At 39.8% G+C, this 23934-nt stretch overlaps 3 protein-coding genes and 1 non-coding gene across 6 annotated transcripts in view; 1 reads left to right on the top strand and 3 right to left on the bottom strand.

Moving 5' to 3' along the window:
• Window positions 1-3931, bottom strand: part of frmd5a (FERM domain containing 5a) — a 31456-nt gene extending 27525 nt beyond the window's left edge. For all 3 annotated transcript variants that reach the window (XM_077710451.1, XM_077710452.1, XM_077710453.1), the window contains exon 1: window positions 3541-3931. In XM_077710451.1, the coding sequence (XP_077566577.1) occupies window positions 3541-3642 (102 nt within the window). In that variant the 5' untranslated portion in view covers window positions 3643-3931. The remainder of the gene's footprint in view (window positions 1-3540) is intronic.
• A 402-nt stretch (window positions 3932-4333) lies between these two features.
• On the bottom strand, window positions 4334-4405 carry trnah-gug (transfer RNA histidin (anticodon GUG)). Its single transcript has one exon. It is a non-coding gene; the product is annotated as a tRNA-His (tRNA).
• A 160-nt stretch (window positions 4406-4565) lies between these two features.
• Window positions 4566-11411, bottom strand: malt3 (MALT paracaspase 3). The gene is made up of 14 exons (XM_077710450.1): window positions 11128-11411; window positions 10908-11047; window positions 10121-10259; window positions 9831-10006; window positions 9608-9704; window positions 9178-9213; window positions 8891-9094; window positions 8389-8566; window positions 7828-7902; window positions 7577-7704; window positions 6358-6507; window positions 5635-5789; window positions 5137-5250; window positions 4566-5060 (listed from the first exon to the last, which is right to left on the bottom strand). Exons 1-14 carry the CDS (start codon window positions 11135-11137, stop codon window positions 4743-4745), a joined length of 1920 nt encoding a protein of 639 aa, XP_077566576.1. The 5' UTR covers window positions 11138-11411; the 3' UTR covers window positions 4566-4742.
• A 1339-nt stretch (window positions 11412-12750) lies between these two features.
• On the top strand, window positions 12751-23825 carry alpk3a (alpha-kinase 3a). The gene is made up of 14 exons (XM_077735141.1): window positions 12751-12980; window positions 13234-13266; window positions 13600-13721; window positions 13908-14025; window positions 14098-14716; window positions 17050-20026; window positions 20400-20547; window positions 21025-21152; window positions 21226-21261; window positions 21383-21657; window positions 21729-21817; window positions 21907-22124; window positions 22270-22318; window positions 22409-23825. The coding sequence occupies exons 1-14, from the start codon at window positions 12841-12843 to the stop codon at window positions 22743-22745; spliced, it is 5289 nt and encodes a 1762-aa protein (XP_077591267.1). The 5' UTR covers window positions 12751-12840; the 3' UTR covers window positions 22746-23825.
• The last annotated feature ends 109 nt before the right edge of the window (window positions 23826-23934 follow it).

Raw genomic sequence — 23934 nt, 5'->3', positions numbered from 1 at the left:
AGAAAACAAAATCTAAATATTATACCTAAAATGGTCCGGCCCACATAAAATCGAGTTGTCGTTAACGCAGCCCGCAAGCCAACTGTTTGACACCACTGGCTTAGACTGTGACGCAAATGATTTCTAATGTATTGATTTCAACAGGAAAATGTATTACCTCCTGAGACCTAACAGGCAGGAACTATTTGTCAAGACTTCAATAGGGCAAAGCTAACCAGTAAGGGATTTTACATTGAGTTTGGGTAACTGTGGAGTCACCGTAGCAACAGTTGAGATCCTGGCACCAGGCTTCAAAGTAAAGCACCTCTTAACACATAGCAGCTCCAATGCTTCCACCACTTTACCAATAAGATTCTCAGATGGCAACGGACCTTAGGAAAACTTCAGACTATCCATTCACTGTTCGGTCCTACCCGCATTTTTCACATTCAAACGAGTAATATTGAGTTTGTGTTTAAATGGCAAAGCCCAAAAGCAAAATGCTTATGTGGAAAACATAGGAAATCACAGGGTTTATTGTGTGTAGAATAGGGGTGTCAGACTCGGGTTGGTTCGCAGGCCGCTTTAACGTCAACTCGATTTCACGTGGGCTGGACAATTTTAGATATAATATTTAGATTTTTTGATTAAAAAATGGATTAAAAGAACTAGATTTAAAAGCCCTGAATATTCAGATTTTTATAGATCTAAAAGAATGTTTATTTTAGCTTTTTTAAATATTTTTTTAGATTTTACAAAATGATTTTTAAACTAAAAACACAAAAAAGGATTGAAAAATTACAATCAAATCATCAAACCCGAATTTTCCACATATCTGCCAAATTTTGAGTAGAGTACTTTTTTTAAAATTAAAATTAAGCATTTTTGAAGGGGCATCCCTGCTTTGCGGAAATTCACTTATCGCGGGTGGTCCCGGTCCCCATTAACCGCGATAACCGAGGGAACACTGTATTCCAATGCAGGCACAGACATTTTAACCCCAAAATTGAGCGCCACACTATTTACAGCTCAATTGTTTTTGCACAAGAGTATCTAAATGTCATTTTCATGTATTCCTAACCTGACAAAAAGTCACAGCCTTACTCCCTGCTGTAGCATCGCATTAAAATCACAGCACAAGAAGCTTCGGGCAAAAGAAAGATTCGGGCTCATCCGTCAACCTGCATCTATGTGACAGCTCCAACCCAAGAGCTTGTGGAATGATGAGATCTCCATTTTCCCTCCTTTTGAAGGCACAGGAAAGAACCATCATTTATTCAATTGTCTTTATTTTCTCGGTTTTGCACTGCTATTTTCTGTGGAAGATGTTTGCGCTTAAAGGTGAAATCCAATTGCACGGCAGGCGTAAATGTAAATCCAAACAAGAAACAACTCTGAAATGTGGGGCATCGACTCACTGGATTGTGCTGCTGTATAAAATAACAAGAATTGTCAAACTGCAGCAGCCTGGAGTATGAAAGATGAAACTAAAACAGAGCATTCACGACCTAGTTATGCCGTTTTTTTCACTCAAGCGAATCGCTCCTGCAGATGATGACGATAAAGGGCAAAGTGCTAACCTGGAAGGCGTAAATGTATGTATTAAAGGTAGTCATAACTTGCAAATGGAGAGTTTTCTCCTCTTTTTTTTACGCACACAGACATCAGCCCACGCGACTCTTGGAGCAAACCGAACACCTGCTGGCCTCAACGCTGCACAAACGCAGGTCTGTTTACAACACTACCATTTTACAGTATCTGTTTCGCACCTTCTCATGGGACAAAAAAATCCTGTTGATGACAATGGATATCAAAGTGTGAAGAATCTGGAGGGTCTTCTTAATGTTTCATTGTTCTACAAGACAGGTTAATGTTGCCTTAGAAAGGCATTGATGTGCCAAGTCAGCAAAGTCTCTGGAGAGCTCCTTTTAAACCTCTTTTATTCCTTTAACGGAGTCACATCCCAGAAGAGAAATAAATCGTTTTGTAATTGATGTGACAGGTTCTTTTTTTCTCCTATTCGGGAAGTTGTAAGAATGAACAAAAAGCACAACAATGTAAAAGCATGTAGTGAATGGACACCATGTTTAAAACCAAAAAAAGTTCTCCGTCTTATTTTTCTTTGTATACTCATTACCATGATGAGGAAAATATTATCCATGGAAATGGGATAGATCCTAAATATTATTATAGACATTTACTGGAAGCTATCCCAGTTGACTTCAGGCGAAAGCTAAAACAACACCCTTAACTGGTCACCAGTTAGCACACAGAGATAAACAAGCATTAGTCCTCACAATGGCACGGCCATTGAGTGAAAATCAATCCGAAAGTCAGGCAAATGTAGCACTACGCCATCAGAGAAAGAGCAGTCCTTTTTTAAGGACTAAAGACAAGCTGCTGCTGAGCTGAACTGCTAAATTGTATGCAGTCAGCAGTAGGAGTCCATTAGGAGTCTATTTCTGTCTTTCGAGGGTCAATCTAGACTACTGCATCCTAACTTTTGGACATCGACTCTTAAAAGGATGGCAAATTTTCCACAACCAGAGAAGCCCGGGCATTGATGTGTAGTCTATAAACAAATATGTCCTTGAAGGCATCATCCCAAATTTTTGGGTCACTTAGAAGAATAAAAAAACAAAGGTTAATTTCCCCCGTGGCAATTATAATTGGACAACCTTGTAGTTCTCCGATAATGGGCCAAAAAAGCTCTTAGAGTACAAGTCAAGGGTACGAAAGTAGTTTGTGCCATTGTCAGAACTAGGTTAGCTTCTGGAGTCCCTCAGGGTATGATCTAGTGGTGCGGTGTAATCTGCAGGGAAGTTGAAGGACTCTACACAGGTATAAATGTGTAAAAGTCAATAAAACAAATAATTTTGGTGGTAGTACTCAAGGGACAATGAATCGAAAAAGTACACCGTTTTCATTGTGTGGCTGAAAAGACTCACATTCCTGCTTTTGTTATTATTACAAACCACCATGCATGTATCATTTTCCATTTTGCAATAGTATACCCAGTACATTTCATGTGATTCCTAAAAAAAATACTGCATATGTGCCAGGGCATGTAAGGATGCTTCAGAATTAATATTTTTAGGAACTAAATGTCAAGTTTTGTGATTACGTACTCTCCATGAAGGCCTCAAAAATACCTTGACCAGAACCACAAAAATTGAATATTCATTTTTTCTACTTTTAAAGTTTCCACTAGCACAATCCAAATAATCTCCTGTTGTATTTAGAGATAATACTGTCATAAAAGTCATTCAAGAGTCAAGGGTAACAGATTTTTTTCCGAAAAGCAAACTAATCGACGCTGCAACAATTGTAGCGTTTCCGCCATCATAACATAGACCGTATAGCAAAATATGGCCTATAGTTGATATATTTTGACCAGATTGGGTCACCAGGGGTAAATGCATCATCCTAAATTAGCATCAATTGTCGAAAATGACAGAAGTGCGAGCAAGCATGCTTGAGGTCAACCAGCGTTTATTGCACGGAAGCGTGCAAAATGTCAACCGGAACAACAATCGCACGACAGCCCGACAGGTGACTTACCTGAATGGTGCATGTATATTCCGAGTCGTCCAGCAGCCGGACGGTGCAGCTATATTCCCTCTCGAGATTCCTGACGCTGCCACTCACAAATCGGCTCAACATCTTGGCTGCACGTCTCAGCCGGGAACAATAAAGTCACATAGGAAAGAGCGAGCGAGCAGGCGATCGAGCAGGCGTGCAAGTGAACGTCACGACGCCAACACTACCGGGTCCCCTGAACGCCCCACGGCCGAGCGTCGTGTCGCCGAGTGGTGCATCATCGCCGTCCTCTCACTTTGGGCTTGTGTTTTTTACACTACGTCGTGCGATCCCAGGATGCTTGTATCCACATGCAGCGTCTCTCCGCTCTGCTGTGTGTCTGATGTCGGATTATCCCAGTCAAAGCATCCCCCCCCCCGACCGACCGACCCCCAACCCGCTCCATTCACGTTCTCTTCTGCCACTTCAGCTAACAGGCGGGCCTCAATTAAATCTGACGTCAAAGTGAGCCAACCGGAGGTTGAAGCGGTATAACATGTAACACTTTTTTTTTGTTTTAAAAATTGGAAGCCTGAATTAAAGTTGAATTTTTTAAATTGTTTCATATTTTATGGAAGTATCAATTCAGGAATATAATTTTATGTAATGCACTGCCACCTTCGGGAGAGTTTTTCTCATTGCACTATAGAAATTCATTGTCCCGCCCCTTTTTACTGCGATTAAACGTAAATCAGATTAGCATTCATTCATAATTTTTATCCGACAAATGGTTAGGGACAATACTAAATTGTTACACAAAAAGTATTAACCCGGCTGCCGTGACCCGGATTCGAACCGGGGTTGCTGCGGCCACAACGCAGAGTACTAACCACTATACGATCACGGCGAGCTATCCGGGACTGGTCACTATGGAGCATTTTTTAACAATTTATTTTAGACTGTACCTAAATTTCAATTTTATTCAGAACAAAATTACCTGTATCAAAGCCAGTAATGTTCCTTTTACAACAAACACAGAAATTAGACTGATAATATTTCTCTTTATTGGCCAGTTTGCCAGTAGTAAAAAGAGAATAATAATCAGAAAATGATATTTACTTTTAGATAAACCAAAGCAATTGTAAATATTAAAGTGTTCATGGTGGGAAACCTATAAATACCTACTTAACTTATCATGATAAATAAGACCTCATCAAAAAAGAAGAATGAGTCTACATCAAGTCTTAGAGCTCATTTTCATCATTCTCCTCAGGCTCATTAGACTTCAAGTCTTTTTGAACGCCACACTCAGCCTTTCTGGTAAAAGGCCGACATTGACCAGGCTGGGTTTGATTGTGAGATTTCTCGGCGTGTGAAATCTTCGCCACACTGAGCGAAGCACAAGCCAGGTCTTGTTTCCTGAGCGATGTTGTTTGAGTCGTCTCATACAATTGGCAGGATGCAACCAAAGGTTTTCCAATGTCCACCTGTTGGCTTTCCGTGCGCCTTTGCCCGCTGTCCATGTGAGTATAGTGTAGATCTATTCTGATAACCAGTGATTCCTAACAAAGATGAAAAATACTCAATCAGAAAGCCTTATTGTTTAAATTATTTGCCCCTGACTACAAAAAAATGTACCTTAAGCTTTTGAAGTCCACACAGTCGGAGAGTACAGTCTGGGTTGTTATTCCTTTCAAATACTATTGAGTCTGTTTCATGCCACCCAAATCCAGAAAAAAGGTCTTCCATTGCCTTAAAAAAAAAAAATCAAGTTATACCACTAGATGCCAGCACAGAGCATACAATTCAACACCTTTCTAATTGAGCAGAGTAAAATGAAACTTCCTATTTTGTGAGGCAGAAGTTTCATTTCTTTATATGGGCTTCCTCAGACTTATGAAAAGTGAATGAAAGGTCGTTTTTGCGTTTTCTAATGGGAGTTTGATGTCATCTATAGTGGGATACATAGAACTTATAATACTAGTCTAGTTAGCAAGCACACCATAAATAAAATACTAAATATGTATTTGAATTTTAACTTGTTTCATCATGAGGTGACTGAATAGACGGAGTTGTCGGGGTTAGTGTTTTGGCAGTATTAGGTGTCTGTGTGCTTAGATATGGGGCAATATTTACAGGTATGCTACTCAGAGTGATGTTGCAGTTGTCCGTCTTGGGTCCTGTGCTTTTTATAACTCCAAAGGCTACCAAGACATTGGAAAACAATGCGGAAAAGCCGACTTCTACGTCTACTCCACAAAGGAACATCATCTGCTTCTTCCTTGGTAACACTGAAAAAAAAAAGAAAAATTCGTACTTTATGAAATAAGATACCCATCCGACTTAACACAAGATTAGACATTGTTAAAAAAAACTTTAAAAATGCTATAAGGTGATTTTGAGGATTTTCTCATCAATACATGGAATTTGTTTGTAAATATATTGTATTATAGGTCGGATGATTCAAATATGCATGATTGTGTTAAGTAAGGTTGGCTAAGAAAACTTATTTTATCATGCATTCATTATTATTATTATATATTTTTATCCCTTCAAATTATTCAGGGTTGTTAACAACAGTCTTTACAATTGGCAAATCCCTCCAACAATGTATTCATTTTAACTTGACTTTACAGGACCTTAAAGGGGTTAATTTCAGTATATTTTTAGGAAGTTACAAACAACTTTTTTTCCACATAATTAACATATAACCCACACAAAAGGAAACCACTTTACAATGTTTCTTTATGAGGAAGTACTTTCCACATTTTTTAAATAGAATATCACATGATATAGTGTAAGAGGAATAAGCAAGAAAGTCATTACTTTGACTCGAGGTGAAATTAGACTGTGACGCACCGTTTGCTTGCCGCCAGCAAAAATCTCTCAGGTGGAATTCCTTTGTGTGGCCCGCAGACTGAACGGGATCTGCCAGGGATCGAGGTTCTTTTAGGGTATGCTTGATTTCCACAGCCTGCTTGCCAGTGATGAGACTGTCCCGGCCTAAATCTGAGATGAAAAACATGGTTGCTATGTTAACAATTCTGAGCTCACTATTAAAGTATACTGTATGTGTCGTATTGGCAAAGTATTTCTTTTTGGTTTAATGTGTGTTGTTGTAAATGCCAATCAATTGTTGCCAATACAAACCGATTGGACGTCTAGTGAAGTCTATGGAAGCCAATGAGTTCATCTACAGCAGCACAAACAACAAAGAAATATCAGTGGAATAATGAATGTTAAACTCCTAGATATAACTGCCTTGATTAGGCAACAGCAGTGTCTGCGAGGTTTAGAAAAAATGTTGTAGGATGCGCATGGTTGATTTTGAGGAAATGTGGGGATTTTGCCGAGGTGACTGATTCAACAAAAACGTTGAATGATTACAGAAAAATAAGGAAACCAAAGAAAAACAACAACTGAGAATAGCAAAGATCATGTCAAGTAATAAAGAGATAAGATCCCTTCAAAAGGAGGCAAAGGGAAATGAAAAAAAACTAGTTTATGGAAACATTACTTCCTTATTATTTAGAAGATAACCTCACAAAGATTAAAATACAATATTTTCTTCCAAAATATCCGACGAGTCTATTAGAAATAGTATAATAGGATACATTTTCTCTAGGTATGGTTATGATCAATTGTTTTAAATGTTTTGACGAGCTAGGGCAAAATATCTAGAAAGCCTCATTAAGTGTGCAAGCAAACTCATAAGACAGCGGGCAAGGGGGTGCCGTGCGAGAGCCCAAATGGACAAGCAGCTGTCTTGTGTTCGATGGCGCTCAGGTTTCTCGCTGTGCACGAGCCCACAGTGTGAATTTCCAGGGAATGAGGTCGCATGTTAAAACAAGACACTTCAAAAATGACATTTTCAGAGGCAGAAGTGACAGACGAGCCTTCTGAACCAATTGTAATTTGCTACAATTAAAGATAATAATACATAATGACTCAACAGTAGTTATACCTATTGTCATGGCAAGGGGCCAGGAAGTTAACAAATATTGTCTTTAAGAATATTTAACATGCTGTGTTGGTGAAAGTTATTTTTCATATTGTTCTGCTTGTTTGACATTCTCACCCTCTGACACCTTCTCGAGGACATGTGTAACCTTCTCTGCTTGAAGAATGTGTTTGTTCAAATATTTAGTGAAGATTCCTGTACTTTTGCCTCCATCCTGGACTTCAAAAGCCTCCCCATCTTCACACCTGGATGGGGGGGGGGCATTGATAAAATGTAATCCAAATGTTTTCAGATGTTCACAGCAACATAGTCCTCAAATGAGTAGTGTGTGTGTTTGCTAAAATATTGAAATTTAGAAATGTACATACGTGGCATAACCATATACAGTATTCCCCTTTGGCTGTAGTGGCATGATGGTTGATTGTATGCACTGCTGTTGGTACCTTTAAGAAAAATTCAACCCAATATAACAAAAAATACTCAGTTATACAAAGCCTAAAAACAACAGAATCACATTAAAATAACCGACTTTTTACGAAAGTGTACTTGACGTATTTTCCGGACAATAAATCACACTTTTTTTGTAGTTTGGGCCTCTGAATAATGTCTTTTATTTTTAGCTTTTCATGTTGTCTTTAGCTTATAATTACCCAACTCATTTAACTTCCAATGTTTGTTCTGTTTCTGATAAATTAAAAAGCTGCCCCGTCCAAAAATAAAATCCTACTTATACTCCAGTGCAACTTATATATTTTTTCCTTTCATTCTACATTCATTGGCTACTATGACTTATACTACTCCAGTGCAACTTATGTATATTTTTGTCCTTTCATTGCATATTCTTTGGCTAGTGAGACTTATACTCCAGTGTGACTTATAGTCTGAAAAATACGAAAAACAAAAACAGAAATCCTTGTCATGGTGTTTACCATTTACGGCAGGTATCCAGTAGAATAACATTCAACGCAGTCTGTTGTTCTTGCATGCGGAGCATAACCCGTTGAACACACAAACAGTCTTCTGTTTGGTAGGGTTGCGGAGCATCCACAGGCACCAAATAGTTTCTCCCACCATGCTCGAACCCATGACCCGCGTAGTAGAAAAGTCCTGACAAGGAGGATGAAATATAGGTTGCTCAATTTCAACACCAAGTGTGAACACGTGTTTCATATGAAGTCACTGGAGTGTTGCGAAAATTGAGACCGTGGTAAACAAATGCTCGTGTCTATGCTGCATGCTCTGTTACAAATACATGTAAATGTCTTGTAAGAATGATGTGACTCCATAGCTCACCAACTTAACTTATTGGCTGCCAATGACTGTAAAAGACCTTCAATCCATTTGAATTGCAAGCATTGGCAACCCTTATAGTTCAAATTTGTTATAATCAGGTATTGGCATGTTTTGACTGAGTGATAAAGAAATATTTACCATAAACGCCTCTGTTCAGGAGCTGAAAAAACTTTTCCACAGTGGCCAGCATCTCTACCTTGGTGAGATCCAGAAGGGAGACTACTCGGAATTTCAGTTGCTGCAGAAGGTTGGCAAGCTCATGAACATCCATCATCGGGGCCATTAAACCAGGGTGGTGGGAGTAATTCAAATTGCCAATAAGTAAGGCAACTTTGTCAACCGCTGAAACAGATTCAAATGAACTCGGTATGAATTGTTGTATCACAAAAAAATAGCATAAATCCAGTTATCCCTATTTTTTTTACCTTTGGTTGCTGATAGAGGGAGTTGATCATCTGGAACTAGATGTAAACAAAAGAAAACCTGATTCAGCATTTTGTTCAACAAAAGTGGATATTATTTTGTCTGCATGGATTGCATTAAATGAGGCAATCACTTTTGTGATTTACATTGTATGCTACAGTTATTGCAAGAGACACAATGCTTGTAGTTTCACTTCACAATGGTCACTTCAGACACAATAACATGTGGATTCCAACAACTTCCTTTTTACATGATAGAAATGGGGAAAGTACGTAAGCATAATGGAAACTAAAATTCTGAGTTTGATATTCAGTTGTATTACATGAATCCGAAGTTTTTCTCGAAGATTTGTGACATTTCTGGCGAAACTAAGAAAGTGAAGTACTGTAAAGGAAAGATAACTTTTTTTAATGAGTTTATTCTATGACTTACCAACATCAACTTCAATGGGTTCACTCCATATCTCTTCCAGCGCATTAGAAATTGAACACAAGTAGGTTCCCTTATCTTTGGCTGCAGCATGATCAATCTCCAAATAGAATAATAGATTACTCATTGGCCTCCAACATTAGGCTACATATTAACTGACATTTCAAGATGAATATCAAAGATTGCGAGGTAATGTAAACTCATAATCTTCCTCATCTTTCCTTACTTGTAGCGTGTCAGCAGTTTTTTTGGACAGCAAACATCCATTTCTGTACCACTGGTAGCTTGGTGCCGGGTTTCCAAAAGCAGTGCAACGAAGAGAAATTTTTGCACCTGATTGGACTGTCTGGGATTTTGGTTTGATTGCAATGTGAGGCTCGCCCTGCCACTGTAGTGGGAAACCTGAAATGTTTTGAAAAAGAAATGAAGCCACGTGGGTATTAAAAAAAATGTGAATGAACCCATTTTAATGGTGTACAAGCAGAATTCAAACACGGAATATTTCGCCATGCATACCTAATGGATCAATGTCCAGCACCTTGACTTTCACCCACCTACTGAAGACCCAGTTGGACAAGTTATCACTCACCCGGCACACGTAGCAATGAGTTTTAATGGCTTCAATGATCAGATCTGCCTGATTTCCACCATTAACCTTTGAGAAGAAAAAAAATCCATTATATACTCATTTACTGCAAGTGTATGTGTAGCACTCAGAGTGTGCTGTGGTAGTTAGTAAAAGCAGAACATTTTATTAACCCTTTCAGCGACCGTGGTCATTACAGTGGACATCTATTTAATTGGTGGCAATTAAGACCATTATCCCTTTATGGAGGAACAATTTTTTAACCAAAAATAGACACTTTTTGATCGTTAAAAACGTTTTAAATATTAGTAATTATTCATTCATTTATTACTTTTTCTCCGGTGCCGGGGCCTATCCCCGAGCAAATATGGGCAGTAGGCGTGAACATCTGAATTTGTTGCCAGCCAATCGAAAGGACAGAATTTACTATCATAATTGTTTTAATTATTGACAATGCTGTAGTTGTCCTTTCACCTGACTTTGTTGCAGGCATGCCTTTGGCCCAGAGTCAGCTGGGATAGGCTCCAGCACCCCCTTTATGAAGATAAAGCGGTTCAGAAAGTGAATGCATGAATGTCAATAAAAATTGAAATTAAAATGAACAACAACAGAAATACATATCGTCTTCAAGTTATGAAAGAAGGAGTTAGTTACTAACATTCCACAGCCCATCCATCCCTGTTGTAATCCATACTAATTCCATATATTATGGTGTACCTCGTGATTATCACCAGCATCATCATCTTGGATGAACCACTGGTACTTGAGGATGCCTGCAGCCACTGCACGTACACTCAATGTCACTTTGTAGTTTACAGGCACACACACTGAGTCTGGTTGGCGCTCAATGACAATTTCTGAAAATAGACAAGAAATACACTCATTCATTACCGTGGAAAACGTATGAATGCAAATTATAGAGTAAGAGCTCACTCACCTCCAGTCATTCTAGAAGGGGGATTTAACCACTCAATGCATTTCCTTTGTTTTATGGACGCTAGGTTAAAAAAAATACTTTAAGTTGTCCTTGAAGTCAGGAAAAGATAAGAAATTAACGTTAGAGAAATCACTAACATTTATCAGTGCACTTTCTCTGTTTAAGCAGCAAAAAAAAAAAAAATTAAGATTAATTTTTGTTTCTATGTTTTTTTTCTTTCGAATAGCGGAAATGTTGTGATTCAGATGCATCCCTGCCATCTGAGACATAACAATAACTGCCAGAGAATGGTTTATGCTTACAACTTCATCACTTAAATATTCTCAAATAAACCCTCCCCTCATTCCCGGAACAATTCTATACCGTAAATCCAAAAGTTATAAAGCAAAGGTCGGAATCTAAATCTAAATTTTATAATTTTGAAATATTAAAGTTTAGTTTTCAGCTTAACTTGCCACGTTAACTAATATACTCTAACTATATCTCACCAATAAAATCAGCCAACCTTCAAATATAAGTTCGCAGAAAAAAGCAGGGGGAAGCACTTTTTATATTACGGTAATACGCAATGACCTTAGTTTCCAGGCTGGGGCAGCAACAACAACACAGTTCAACCCATTTGATTTCACCCTTTTTGTTTATCATTGTCACAAAATTATATCATTATTAATCATAGACACAGGGGTCCCCTTGAAATTGTATTTTTTAACGTGGGATGTTGGCATTGTTTCTTATTTTCATATTTTTTCAAAGCCTCTGGCTTTAAACTGATGATTTGTTAATTGTTTTTTTCTATTTCCCACCCTGCAGTATTATCACAAGGAAATAAAACACAATATTTCCAAATACTTCATTATTATGTTCCCCCTTTGACTGAATATATTTGTCTCAACATTATGAAATTTGAGTAGTATTTTATGTTTTCACCACGTCAAACCTCTTAAGCAAAGCACATGGGTGAAATATAACCTGTATATACGTCATCGATTGCAACCATCCATATGAGCCATTTCTCCAACAAACATGTTTTCAAAGTTTAAAATCATTTTCTGCACCAATCCAGACACTCTTTGACAACTAGTTTAGATAATTGTCATGCAACTTCAAATATTGTTCCTGGATAAATACATAGACTTATTAATACAATTTAAAGTGTACTTTTGGAAAATGTGATGTGCTCTTGCACCTATTTGGGGGGCGGCTAAAAATAGGCCCCTGCTGGCAACACATGCAGGCCTATGATAGGCAGCTCCGCAGGATTTCTTCACATACACGGACTCCCAAGAAATACGGACAACATCTCACTGGTAAGATGTAAATAATGTTTATCCAGCACTGGACGTGTTCTCCCTCAAAATGAAGTAAGCATGTGAAGTTGTAGCATATGTTTTAAACACTTGTGTTTGATTACAACTTGATAACTCAAGACTATTTATAACTTCCTCCAGTACTTTGACTGGTTAGAAAGGACATGCATGGACTATGAAGTGTACTGACTTGTGCATGAATAATCATTCAAATACTTAAACTTTGTGTATTTCGTCAATTAAAAGTTCTTTTTCTCTTTTTTCTAGGGGAATAATAGAGTTAAACTATGATCCAAGGCTGGATGTTTTTGCTTTGACCATCTGAGGACGAGACAGAGGACATTTTTGGCAACATTTTGTGGGAAAAAGAATTTTTTGTGGTTGTTGTGAGATACTGCCAAGAACAATGACTTCCAGGAGGCCAATGACTCGCTCCTTTTCTGCCAACGGGAGGACAAGTAACCTCAGTGAAGACGACAGCAGCTCCTCAAATGGCCGCACTGAAACCCGTAATAATTACCTCTCAAGTGTCAGGCCTGAAAACAGGTACTATTTAATTTATTTATACAACCACTCTGCATTATTGGTTTAAGAAACTATTCAATTCTTGGTCCTAAAGACTAAACAGCTGAATCTCGAGTTTGAGATAAAGCACCCCCAAAAATAGTTGAAGAAAATCCCACAAAATATATTTATTTTGAAGAGGAGCAAAATCATCAGGCTTATTCTTATAAATGGGTTGATTGTAGAAATCTCAGTTATTGATTAACAACCCTGCATTTGCCTCCTCTCTGACTAGCTATTCAAGGTATTCTCACTACAGGCCAACGAGGTAATACATACTTTTCAAACATTCCTACAGACTAACAGCTTAACCATGCAATCTGGTGTACACCAAAATGAAACCTTCCCAATTCTTAACAGCTGATGTAATTGTCCAGTTTTGTCCAGTCCTGCATTCACTTTCAGTGACCAGCACCGATTTCAATGTTGCATTTTACCATTCCTGTTTTCCCCAGTGCCCCAAAAGTCCCCGTCTCCACATTTATCCACTACCAGGAATGTCCATTAACGACTTCCCCTTTAGTGAAAATCTACTACAGCACTGTGATAAGGTTTCTAAAGCGAAAATATGCCTCTGTTTGAAAACTGTGATTCTTTGCAGGAGCACGTTATGCACTGTCATGGCCCAGCTTACCGAAGACATCCAACCATCATTCGAAACTACCTTAAAGTCAAAGGCTGTGTCTGAAAACTGTAACGTAAAGTTCACCTGTGTCGTAACAGGTAATTTAAGCTTCTTGTGTGATTGTGATAAGTAAAAAATCATGAAATATATACAAAACCATGATGTACATACATCTATATATACTTTTTTCCCGTCTCCAGACAACACAAAGGAATTCACTGTATATAAAAAACAACCCAAGTATTCTTGTTGCAGTATAAAATAAAATACTTTGATTTTCCCAGGTTATCCGGACCCAGAATTGAAATGGTATAAGGATGATATGGAAATGGACCGTTACTGTGGACTCCCAAAATATGAGATCCTCAAAAATGGGAAGACTCACACCCTTCATATTTACAAGTATGTATGACACAACTATTAACGAATAAAAATCTACATTTAGTTGACTAAAAAAGTTGTTTCTATCTCCAGTTGCACATTGGATGATGCAGCTATCTACCAGGTTTCAGCAAGCAACAGCAAAGGGATTGTCTCCTGCTCAGGAGTTTTGGAGGTGGGCACCATGAGTGAGTTCAAGATCCATCAAAGGTTCTTTGCAAAGCTGAAACAGAAAGCAGAAAAGAAGAGGAGAGAATTGGATGAGCAGAAGGAAGTTAATATCCAGACAGAAGAAATACGGGTTAGCCCAGAGCCGCCGCCAAGGAAACGGCCAATCCCACCACCAGAGCCGGTCCTAGCAGCGAATGAAGCTGAAGCTGTAGAGCAGCTAAGGGCTACTGGAGAATCCAACGGGGTTCGCCATTATGTCAAAGAAACAGCTTCGTCAATATCGTCGGAGAATAGTCTGAAGGAGAACTTGCCGGCCTTTGAGGATCTTGTGGCCAAAAAGAAAGCAAAGATCACAAATGGCGTAGATGCCGGTGCCAACGCCGCCACAAGCAGCAGCAGTAGAGACCATGTGATCGCCAATGGAGTTGAAAACAGTTACGATGGCGGAATTGGTCTGGCGCAATTTTTATCAGAGACTCTCCAGTCGCAGACTGCTGAAGACAGCGAGGACTCATCCAAAGTGGAAAATCCACAGATGGACGTATCTATCGAAAATGAAGGAAGTTGTGAGAAGCTAGCAGTTGAAAAGAAAGTGCATGAAAGCGCAAAAGAAGACAATTCAAGTGCAGAAAATGAAAGATTACAAGAAGTGTCACATCAGGCAGAAAATTCCAAACATCCCAGAAAGGCAATCAAAGATCACGAGCATCATAACATTCAGTCATCCATATCCACCATGTTGCACTCAGTCAAAGATTTCTTTTTTGGGAAGGGTAAGAGGGACTCCTATGAAGACTTGGAAAACAAAGATAAAGAACGTGAGCAGAATACCAAATCTATTAAATCTTCACAGTCACAAACACCGCCATCCTATCGGCTGTACAAGAAACACCGTGCAGAAGTTGACAAAGCTCCAACGGACCAAAATGTACCCATGGAAATTGATACGTCAAAAGAACAACCAAAGTCCATTGACGTAGACCAACCCTCGGTGTCGAAGAAACTCTCGACAGCAGAAGAACGTAATGTGAACGGTGCTATAAAGTCAGCAGCTATTGAATTACCCCCTGCAAGCATTGAAGAGCCTACAAGACAAAGTAAGCAAGAAACTGGGCATCGGGAAGAAAACATGGAGCTACCAGGGAGTGAGCGACTCCTCGGCCCACGTCAACAAACGTCGTACTCCGGTCTTCAAGTTCTTACTGAGGTATGTAGAGGTCTAGGAAAGCAGCTGGTTGCCACTTGACTTGAAAGTTATATTTAGATTGCATTTGCTAGACAAGATAGTGAACAAACTTAAGCCATGGCAAGGGTGAATCGAGAGCTGTTTTCATTATGAAACTTTTTGACAAATGGCTTTTCACAAAAGGAGATGAGAGAACATGGCTAGATGGGAGTGGTCCCACTGTGCTAATAGATAGCACAATCAATACAATATCCCGCATTGGCATCATCAAACCGCCACAAACCTAACAAGTTTCATAGAAAAGAGGAACCGTAAAAGCAGATCACTCTGCGATGTTTTAACGGGGGTGGAGGATGTCATGTATCTTCACAGTAGAGTGTAAAAAAATATTGGGCAACATCCCTTTTATTGGCTGTGCTCAGCGAGACGGTAGTGCGTCAGAGGGCATACTGAAACCCAAATTCCAATGGGAACACTCACATTACGTTGAGGCTTTGTAAAAACTGTCTGAGGGCAAGTAGAGTGACTTTTGTGGCAGGTCTCAGTCTATGAAGGAAGGTAATTGTCACATTTAGCAAATTGACTGCTTTTTCAACCCCAACGACCCCGTAGTATCCCAGAGGCTAAAAATAAACCTCAATGTACACAGGCCAATATTTCTCTTATCAGGGATCAACATGGAGAGTTATGCATTGAGATTATAACCCAACCATAGCAGTTAAAACAGCAATTGATAGTTGGTAGTGGTTTTCAACAAATTGTCTTTTTCTATCTCAATTGCTTTCTTTCAATAATGTTGTCATTAATGGACATTTTAAATAACGATGGAAATAGTATTACACTAAAACAGATTAGTAGGTTATCTGGCCATGTTGTCTAAATGATTTAATTTATTTTTCTTTAATTTTTTAAGTGTTTTTGAGTCATTTGAGTCATCTTTAGCTAATTTATACACTGAATAGGCGACCTTACTGACCACTCTTAGCATGTGACACGTGGGAAGAGGAACTGAATTCATTTGGGTCAAAATAGAGCCAGTTGTTATGCGGAACTACTAACATTTGTTAAATTATGGTGGTAGCTAATAGAAAAAAAGCTCACTTGAGTGAGTGGAGGAAGTGGATTTCTTTATCGTTGACACAGGTTCCCTTTATAAAAAGGGGTTACTTCTTTTTTGTTTTGTCTAAGTTTGTCGTCACGAGGCTGTGTGAAGCTTTTTTTAAAACAATTGTTACATTCAAAGAATTTGAACTGCACGTAGAAGCAGAAAGGGAAAAACCCAAACTAACACCACTGTGTCTGTACTACAATTGTATTGATTTTCCTGACCACAATGTTATGAATCGTTTTAAAATAGCTTTTTGTGATCAGGTGAAATAATTGTTTCCATTGCTAACTAAACTGTAGTTAAATTTATTCTTTCTTTGTTTAATAAGCACAAACCTGCACAAAATGTTTAAAAATTCCCCTTATTAGAGGTCAAAGTAACTTTAGTGCTGACACAAGCACTTCAAATACCTTTCATACCTTTTTTCCAACTTTTTTAAAGTTATTTTTTTCTTAACAGACTGTTTTTCTCATTTCAAATCATATGAATTGATTTTATTATCATCTACGAAGGTAATATATATATATGAAAATATATATGTTTTGCATGGGACTGATATCCTTTCCTTGATTCCCATTAGGCTAAAGAGAAACAAACTGGGGTGGTCCCAAGTGTGGAAGTGGTAGGCTCACAAGCAGCTGATACCCTGGTGGCTTCCACAAAACAGCATTGCCCCACTGCAGAAGTTCCATCGTCACCCAGACGAAATAAGTCTCTGGCACAAACCAGCCGAAGTTTTCATCAACAGTCGCCCCTTTTAAAAATTAACCAAGTCCCGGCCCTTAATGTCACCTCACCTACAGAGACGAGTATCCCTTGTGTGACGTCCAGCAAGACTTTACAAGCGGAAGAAATGACTGCTGACAGGGTGGATAACCGCATTGAACCTCACAAAGAGGTGAAACATGCAACCTCAACCAAGAAGTTAGACGTAAAAAGTGACGAAAAAACAAAAGAAGTGACCCGCACCAGTGCAAACAAACCCAAAACGGCTGTATTAACCCCACCCTTAATAGAAAAAGCTAAACCTGACATAGATGTGAACTTGCCTTCCAAAAAGTTATGTGTGGAAAACAAAGAGAACTTAAAAGAGAAAACTCATCCTTTACCAAGCAAACCTAAGGCGACTGTATTAATACCACCTTTAATTCAAGAGGTTAAACCTGAAGAAAAAGTAAAGTACCCCGCCAAGAAAGGTGTGGAAACTAAGGTGAGATTAAAAGAGCAACCCCGTCCTGATATAAACAAACCAGGCATGGTTGTACTTACGCCATCGTTGCTGGAAGAGGGTAAACCTGACAAAGAGGCAAAGCACCCTTCTCAAAAATCTGTGAAAATTGAAGAGAAATTAAAAGAGCGACCCCAACCTGAGATAAACAAACCTGAGATAGCTGTAGTTACAGTGAAAGAGGCTAAATCGGATAAAGTGGCAAACAAAATTTTCAAGAAAGGTGTGGAAACGGAAGAGAAATTGAAAGAGGTAACACATTCCGATAAAAACAGACCCAAGGTATTAACACCGCTTTCGTCAAAAAAGCAAGTCACAATGAGAGAAATGAAAACATCCGATCAGACACTTATGCCTCAGAGGGAAGCACAGAGCCTGCAGATAGAGAACGCAAAAGAGATTGTTGAAAGTGTTAAAGGAGCCGATCAAAGACTTGTTTCTAATTTGGAGAAAAATGAATTACAGAGCGATAAGGCAAAAGACATTGATGAAAGTGTTACAGTCAGGCAGGAAATGAATGTAGGGCTTCTACCTGATGCGGCCCCTAAGATGGTTGACCCCAAAAAGTGGTCTGAATCTACACCTCCTTTAGCAGATGAAAGTAAAAATGACTCAAGTCAGAGAGTACCACAGAGTCAAGAGTCCGGTTTTGAAAGTCAAGAGAAAGGACAGGAAACAAAGGAAGCAGCCACTGATACTCAAGAAAAAGTTTTAGAAGAAAATCAGAACAATTTGAAGGAACAAAAGCTTTCTACTGCACAGCGTATTGAAACCAACAACCACCTTTCAGAAATGGGGGAAGAAAACAAAGCACCAGCTGTAGAATATGATTTGGTTAAGGAGTCGGTCAAGATTTCAACAGATAAGATTGATAAAGAAATTAAAGTTAGTGTTTTGGAAGATGCTTCAAACGTGGTACATCAAGCCCATAATAACAAACAGCAATATCCATCAGAAAAGGTTGGACACTTGTCAATGCGTATTGAGGATGCAGCACATATCAAGACAAATGAACATATGGCTGTCCCAAGCATTGACATAATAGGGCCTCAACGCAAACAAAATACTCTTCCGCTCACTATATTAGCACTCAAGAAGATTGAATCAGAGCCAAGCATTTTAGAAAAGCATTTAAAACCACAAATGAAAGCCACGGATGTTGATTCCTCAGGTTTATTGGCATATAAGAAAACCTCACCCTCAGATAAACCGCAGGGACCTCTGCATTCAGATAAAAAGACAAAAACAATTGCAGAGGAACAGACAAGCACAAAAGATAGTCCACGGCTGCCTCGGGTGGACAATACCAATATTCCACAAATTAATGTTTCATGCAGCGATGACAAGGAAGATCAGAAAATCAAAACTACCCATGTCATTGATTCTTTGCAGCCCTTAGAAACATCAACAGTGCCTTTGTTTATCGTGCCGCCAATATCTGTCACTTGTCATGAGAATGAGAGTGAACAAAGGAAGCCTACTCAAAATGAGTGGACAGAAACTGAAACCTCAATGGTCACACAAAGTGCCAATAGTAGTGACACTGTGGTTAAAGCTGGAAAACCCCAAGATGTGACAGAACATATTTTACCAGAGAGCATTTCTTCCATACCAAATGAAAATGTGCTACAAAAGAAAATCACTGAAGACAGAATTTCCCATGAGATTCTAAAAGCAAAACCCTTAAAGCAGGCTAAGACTGACAATTCCGGGACTGTTGAAGACCTTCTTAGAAACAGAGCCCCGGTTGAGAGACTTACGCAGAAACCCCCTGCCCACCCGCCGCTGAGCCCCGCCAGTATCCGTAAATTCATGGCCAGGGCTGCCGCAGAACTTGAAAGCGATGCTGGGATGACGGTCCCTGTGATTACGGTGGATGACCGTCAGAATGACAAAGCGGACGACGACATGAGCGGCGGATCGACACCGACCTCATCGTTGTCCTGCGAAAGCAGCCCGAGGCTGAAACGAAGGGATAGTCTTACGCTCATACGCTCTGCCACCCCTGAAGAGTTGGCTTCAGGAGCCCGCCGCAAGATCTTCATGCCAAAACCTAAAGAAGACATGGACGCTGCTACTGGTGGTGTACTGGAAGCTCAAAACAAGAAGGAGAGCCCCTACATGTCCCCAAGCCAGGCCCGTAGAGCGGCATTGCTCCAAGCCCCCGTGGGACAGAACACCCCTCCAATGGAGAGGCGCTCGCCACTCATGAATCGCAGGAAAGCTACACTGGAGGTACCCAAGGTGGTGGAGGAGCCAGCCAAGGAGGAGCCAGTTAAGACTGTAAAAGAGGAGAAAGTTGAGGAAAAGAAGTTTGACCCTCTGAAAGGTAAGAGCCGCAACATCCAATCGGTGAGAGTTATTTGTCGGAGTTCTTGGGTTTTTGTGTGTGGTGTTAGCAGATTATACATGTACATGACCCCATTTAAAAACATGCATGTTAATTATAGCCTCTAAAGGTCAGAAGGTACAAATATATGTCTACAGGCTAATGTACACCCCCTATGGTTGACTGATGATGATGACTCCGAGGCTTCGAGTCAATTTAGGGAGGCTCAAGCCAACCTGCTACAGTAAAAAGTGCAAATATTAGAGAATAATATTAAATTTTAAAAGCGAAGAAATGCTGGTATCAATGCAAAATAATTCTTGGAATGGCAATGGCTGTTCGGTAGTGTCTATATTTCTGTTTGTGGCAACAGCTCCACAGGTCATCCGTAAGATCCGAGGAGAACCTTTCCCCGATGCCTCCGGACACCTGAAGCTCTGGTGCCAGTTTTTCAACGTGCTATCGGACTCCACAGTCAAATGGTTCAGGGAGGAAGAGGAAATACTGGAGGTCAAGAGAAGGTAGATATACGTCGTTCATCGATATGATGAACGCAGATCAACACAGCCGAGTTGTTGACCAAATGGCATCTCTGTGTATTATTCATGGGATGAAGGGACATCATGTCTGGCAATAAAGCCGTGCTGATATAAAGCAAATGATTCTACGAGGATTAAGATGAGGATTTATTTACTTAGAGAGCACACATGGCCTTCTGTCATTCTCAGATTCTCGGAGCACAGATTTTTACAGCTCATGTGACTATTAACCTCACAGCTGTGACACGGAAACTGGCTAGACGCAAGACCTGTAATATGACACAATATTTTCCCATCTCCGAGGACATTAAAGTCTATATATATTCACTTTTGCTTGCTATATCCGAAGCACGTTGCCACCCGTCACCCCCTTCTGTGTTATAGTGACACCTTTTGCCTTTATCTGGTCACTGACTCCTTCTAACAGGCTGACAGATTGTTTTGTCTGTTGTCTTAAAGTGCAGGGGATGAGACTCAAGTCGCACTTGCTATCGTTCTGGCAGCAAGCCAAGACTGTGGTGTGTATGGGTGCACCATCAAGAACGAGTACGGCACCGATACCACCGACTTTCTCCTCAGCGTGGACGGTAAGATGTAACAGGAACTCTCAATCTGGTCATAAATCCTTATTTTCTATAACATGTCATTCTTTTTCGACAGTTCTGTCCGATATCCTTCTCAAAGATGCCTTGGAAGGTAACTATTAGATCTTTTTTATGTAACCAGTGCAATTCAGTACCTTGCCCATGGATTGTTGGGTTGTACAACTGGGCGGTTTGTTATTTGTCATGCATCTAAATCATCTTTCATCTTTTAGTTGGAGAGGAGATCGAGATGACACCATTGTTGTTCACCAAAGGCCTCGCCAACTCCGGTAACTGGGGCGACAAATATTTTGGTCGCATTGTGACCGAGATGGCAAACATCGGTGAAGGTTGCAGCCATAAAGCCAGTAGAGTCAAAGTTATCTACGGCCTGAATCCTATCTATGAGTCGGGAAGTACGTGCATCATCAAGGTTCCAAACCCTATCCCCTATGGGACCAAGCAGGATAACAATCTTATAGATAGAAATCTAGAAATGACAAAACAGGTAAGTAAAAGGTTACATTTTGCAGATAAAATTCACATGATTCGTTTTGACTTGATTTCTTCTTCTTCCAGGAATGTAAAACCCAGAACATAATCCGAGAATATTGTAAAATCTTTGCGGCTGAAGCAAGAGTAATTGAAAACTTTGGCTCTTCACTAGAGTAAGACTGTATAGCTGCCTTCAAGGACCAAAGTTAGTGTTTTCAACTATTTTGTACCCTAAATATTGCTTTATCTGTTCTCCCCTCAGAGTAATTCCTCAGTACCTCATGTACCGTCCTGCCAACTCTGTCCCATATGCCACAGTGGAAGTTGACTTAGAGGGAGCCTTCCTCAAGTATTCTGCGACAGATGCTAAAGGCAATGTGATTGTGCAAAGTGCCACTGAGATGGAACAAAAATGCAGTACTTTCCAGCACTGGATTCACCAATGGACCCACAGCAATTTGTTGATTACCCGCATGGAAGGTACACGCCACAATTACAATGACAGATTCTATTAAAAAAAAACAGAGAAGCCCAGTTCCGAACAGTAAAGAACGCCTTGTTTTGTGTGTAATATCCACGAGTTGTTTGAATCCTATTTATACTATGTTCTGTTTTTTTTGGGCAGGTGTTGGAACGAAGATTACGAATATTAGAGTCGTGACCAAGACAAAGGGGTTTGATGATATATTTTAAGATTCACAAATGTTTTGGATTTGCTTTCTTTTGACAATGCTGCTATTCAAAACTCTGTTATTTTGTTTCAGGTACCAAGGCCTAACAGAATGCGGCTCTCCAGAGGTTTTGGAGCATTTCACAACGGTCCACCAGTGCAACTACTATTGCGGACTCCTCGGCCTGCGCCCAATCAAAACTCAGGACCAGACTAACAAGGTAAAGGGCTCCAGGAGCCCTAATCTCAACCGCAAGTTGACCCCAGGGTCCGGCAGCCCGCAACTGCACCGTAAAGGGCTTAGCCCACAGATGACTCGGAAGGCTAATGTGAGTCCAAAGGTGACAAGAAAAGTCCAGGAGACAGAAGACAATGAATCAAAAGGCCAACTTAAGCCTGCAGAAACTACCGAGACTCTTGAAATGAGGTAGGAGAGTGTTTTAGGTGTTTCTTTCTTGTAGAAATACACAAAGAACAGGACTTTTTTGCCATTAAAAAAGACTATGAAGACCTGCTAGTAAGTTGACTACAATATAAAATTGTGCACAGTTGGTGCCAAATTGAAAATGGACTTAACTCTTGGGCTCTATTCAATGTTAGGCTACTGATTTTATCACGAACACGTGCCTTGGAGTCTTATCAGCTCCATACGTGGACTCTCAGCAGTACAGAAATAACAAGTGAGCTATCAGAAAAACAACTGTTATGGTGAAGGCGTGTTTTTTTGCCTGTGTTTTTCTTTTCTTTTTTTATGTCAAGATGTTCCATTTTGTCCACAATGGTTGTCCAATGCATTGCATGCCGGTGATCTGTGAAGCAAAGTATATGCGCAGGGAAATAGTTTTTTTGAATGTTTTTTTCAGCACAAGATATTGCTTAAAAGCAGATAGCAAATCTGATCTTGCACTGTTCCATTCAGCACAATGAAAAGTTGTAATACTGACACTTTATGAGGTAAGCCTGCACAATACAATGTTTGTACTTGATAGCACTCAGTTTTGAGGCATTCATTTATTCTTGAAAACGGAATGACTTTTCTGTCGCGGGGCATGTGGTTAATTAAGAAAATTAATCCTCCAAATTGACTCCTATCTCATTAAATGAAAGCTAAAGAGTGGTTAACACGTCGGCCTTACAGTTCTGGGGACGAACTTGCGTGGGTTTTTTCCTAGGTACTCTGGTTTGCTCCCACGTCCCAAAAACTGTTTGATTACTCTAAATTTCCCTTAGGTATGAGTGTGAGCGTGAATGTTTGCCCGGCTCTTTGCTGAGATAGGCTCCAGCACCCCCTGCGACCTATGTGAGAATAAGCAGTTTCAGCGGGACACTCTTATCTGGAGCTGACACATGAACATGCTGGGCAAAGTAGGCAAAAGAGCACACTCAGGAGTTCTCAAAAGGATTCTGCTTTTAAATATTAAAAACACAATTGACCTGCCTGGAGCAATCTGGAAGGAACAGATTGGGTTTGGATTGTTTGTTAACGCTCAGTGGGAGTTAGCGGTTTGCTTCAAAAAACAACAAATTTTGCAATTGCATGGGAAAGCGGTGAGAAAGTGAGCATCAGTTGAGGGTTAAAAACAGTTAATGCAAAGTATTACAGTATGTTTATTAAGTGTC

Source organism: Stigmatopora nigra, chromosome 2 (genome assembly GCF_051989575.1).
Source record: "Stigmatopora nigra isolate UIUO_SnigA chromosome 2, RoL_Snig_1.1, whole genome shotgun sequence".
Lineage (NCBI taxonomy): Eukaryota > Metazoa > Chordata > Actinopteri > Syngnathiformes > Syngnathidae > Stigmatopora > Stigmatopora nigra.
This window is presented reverse-complemented; position numbering and strand designations above follow the sequence as displayed.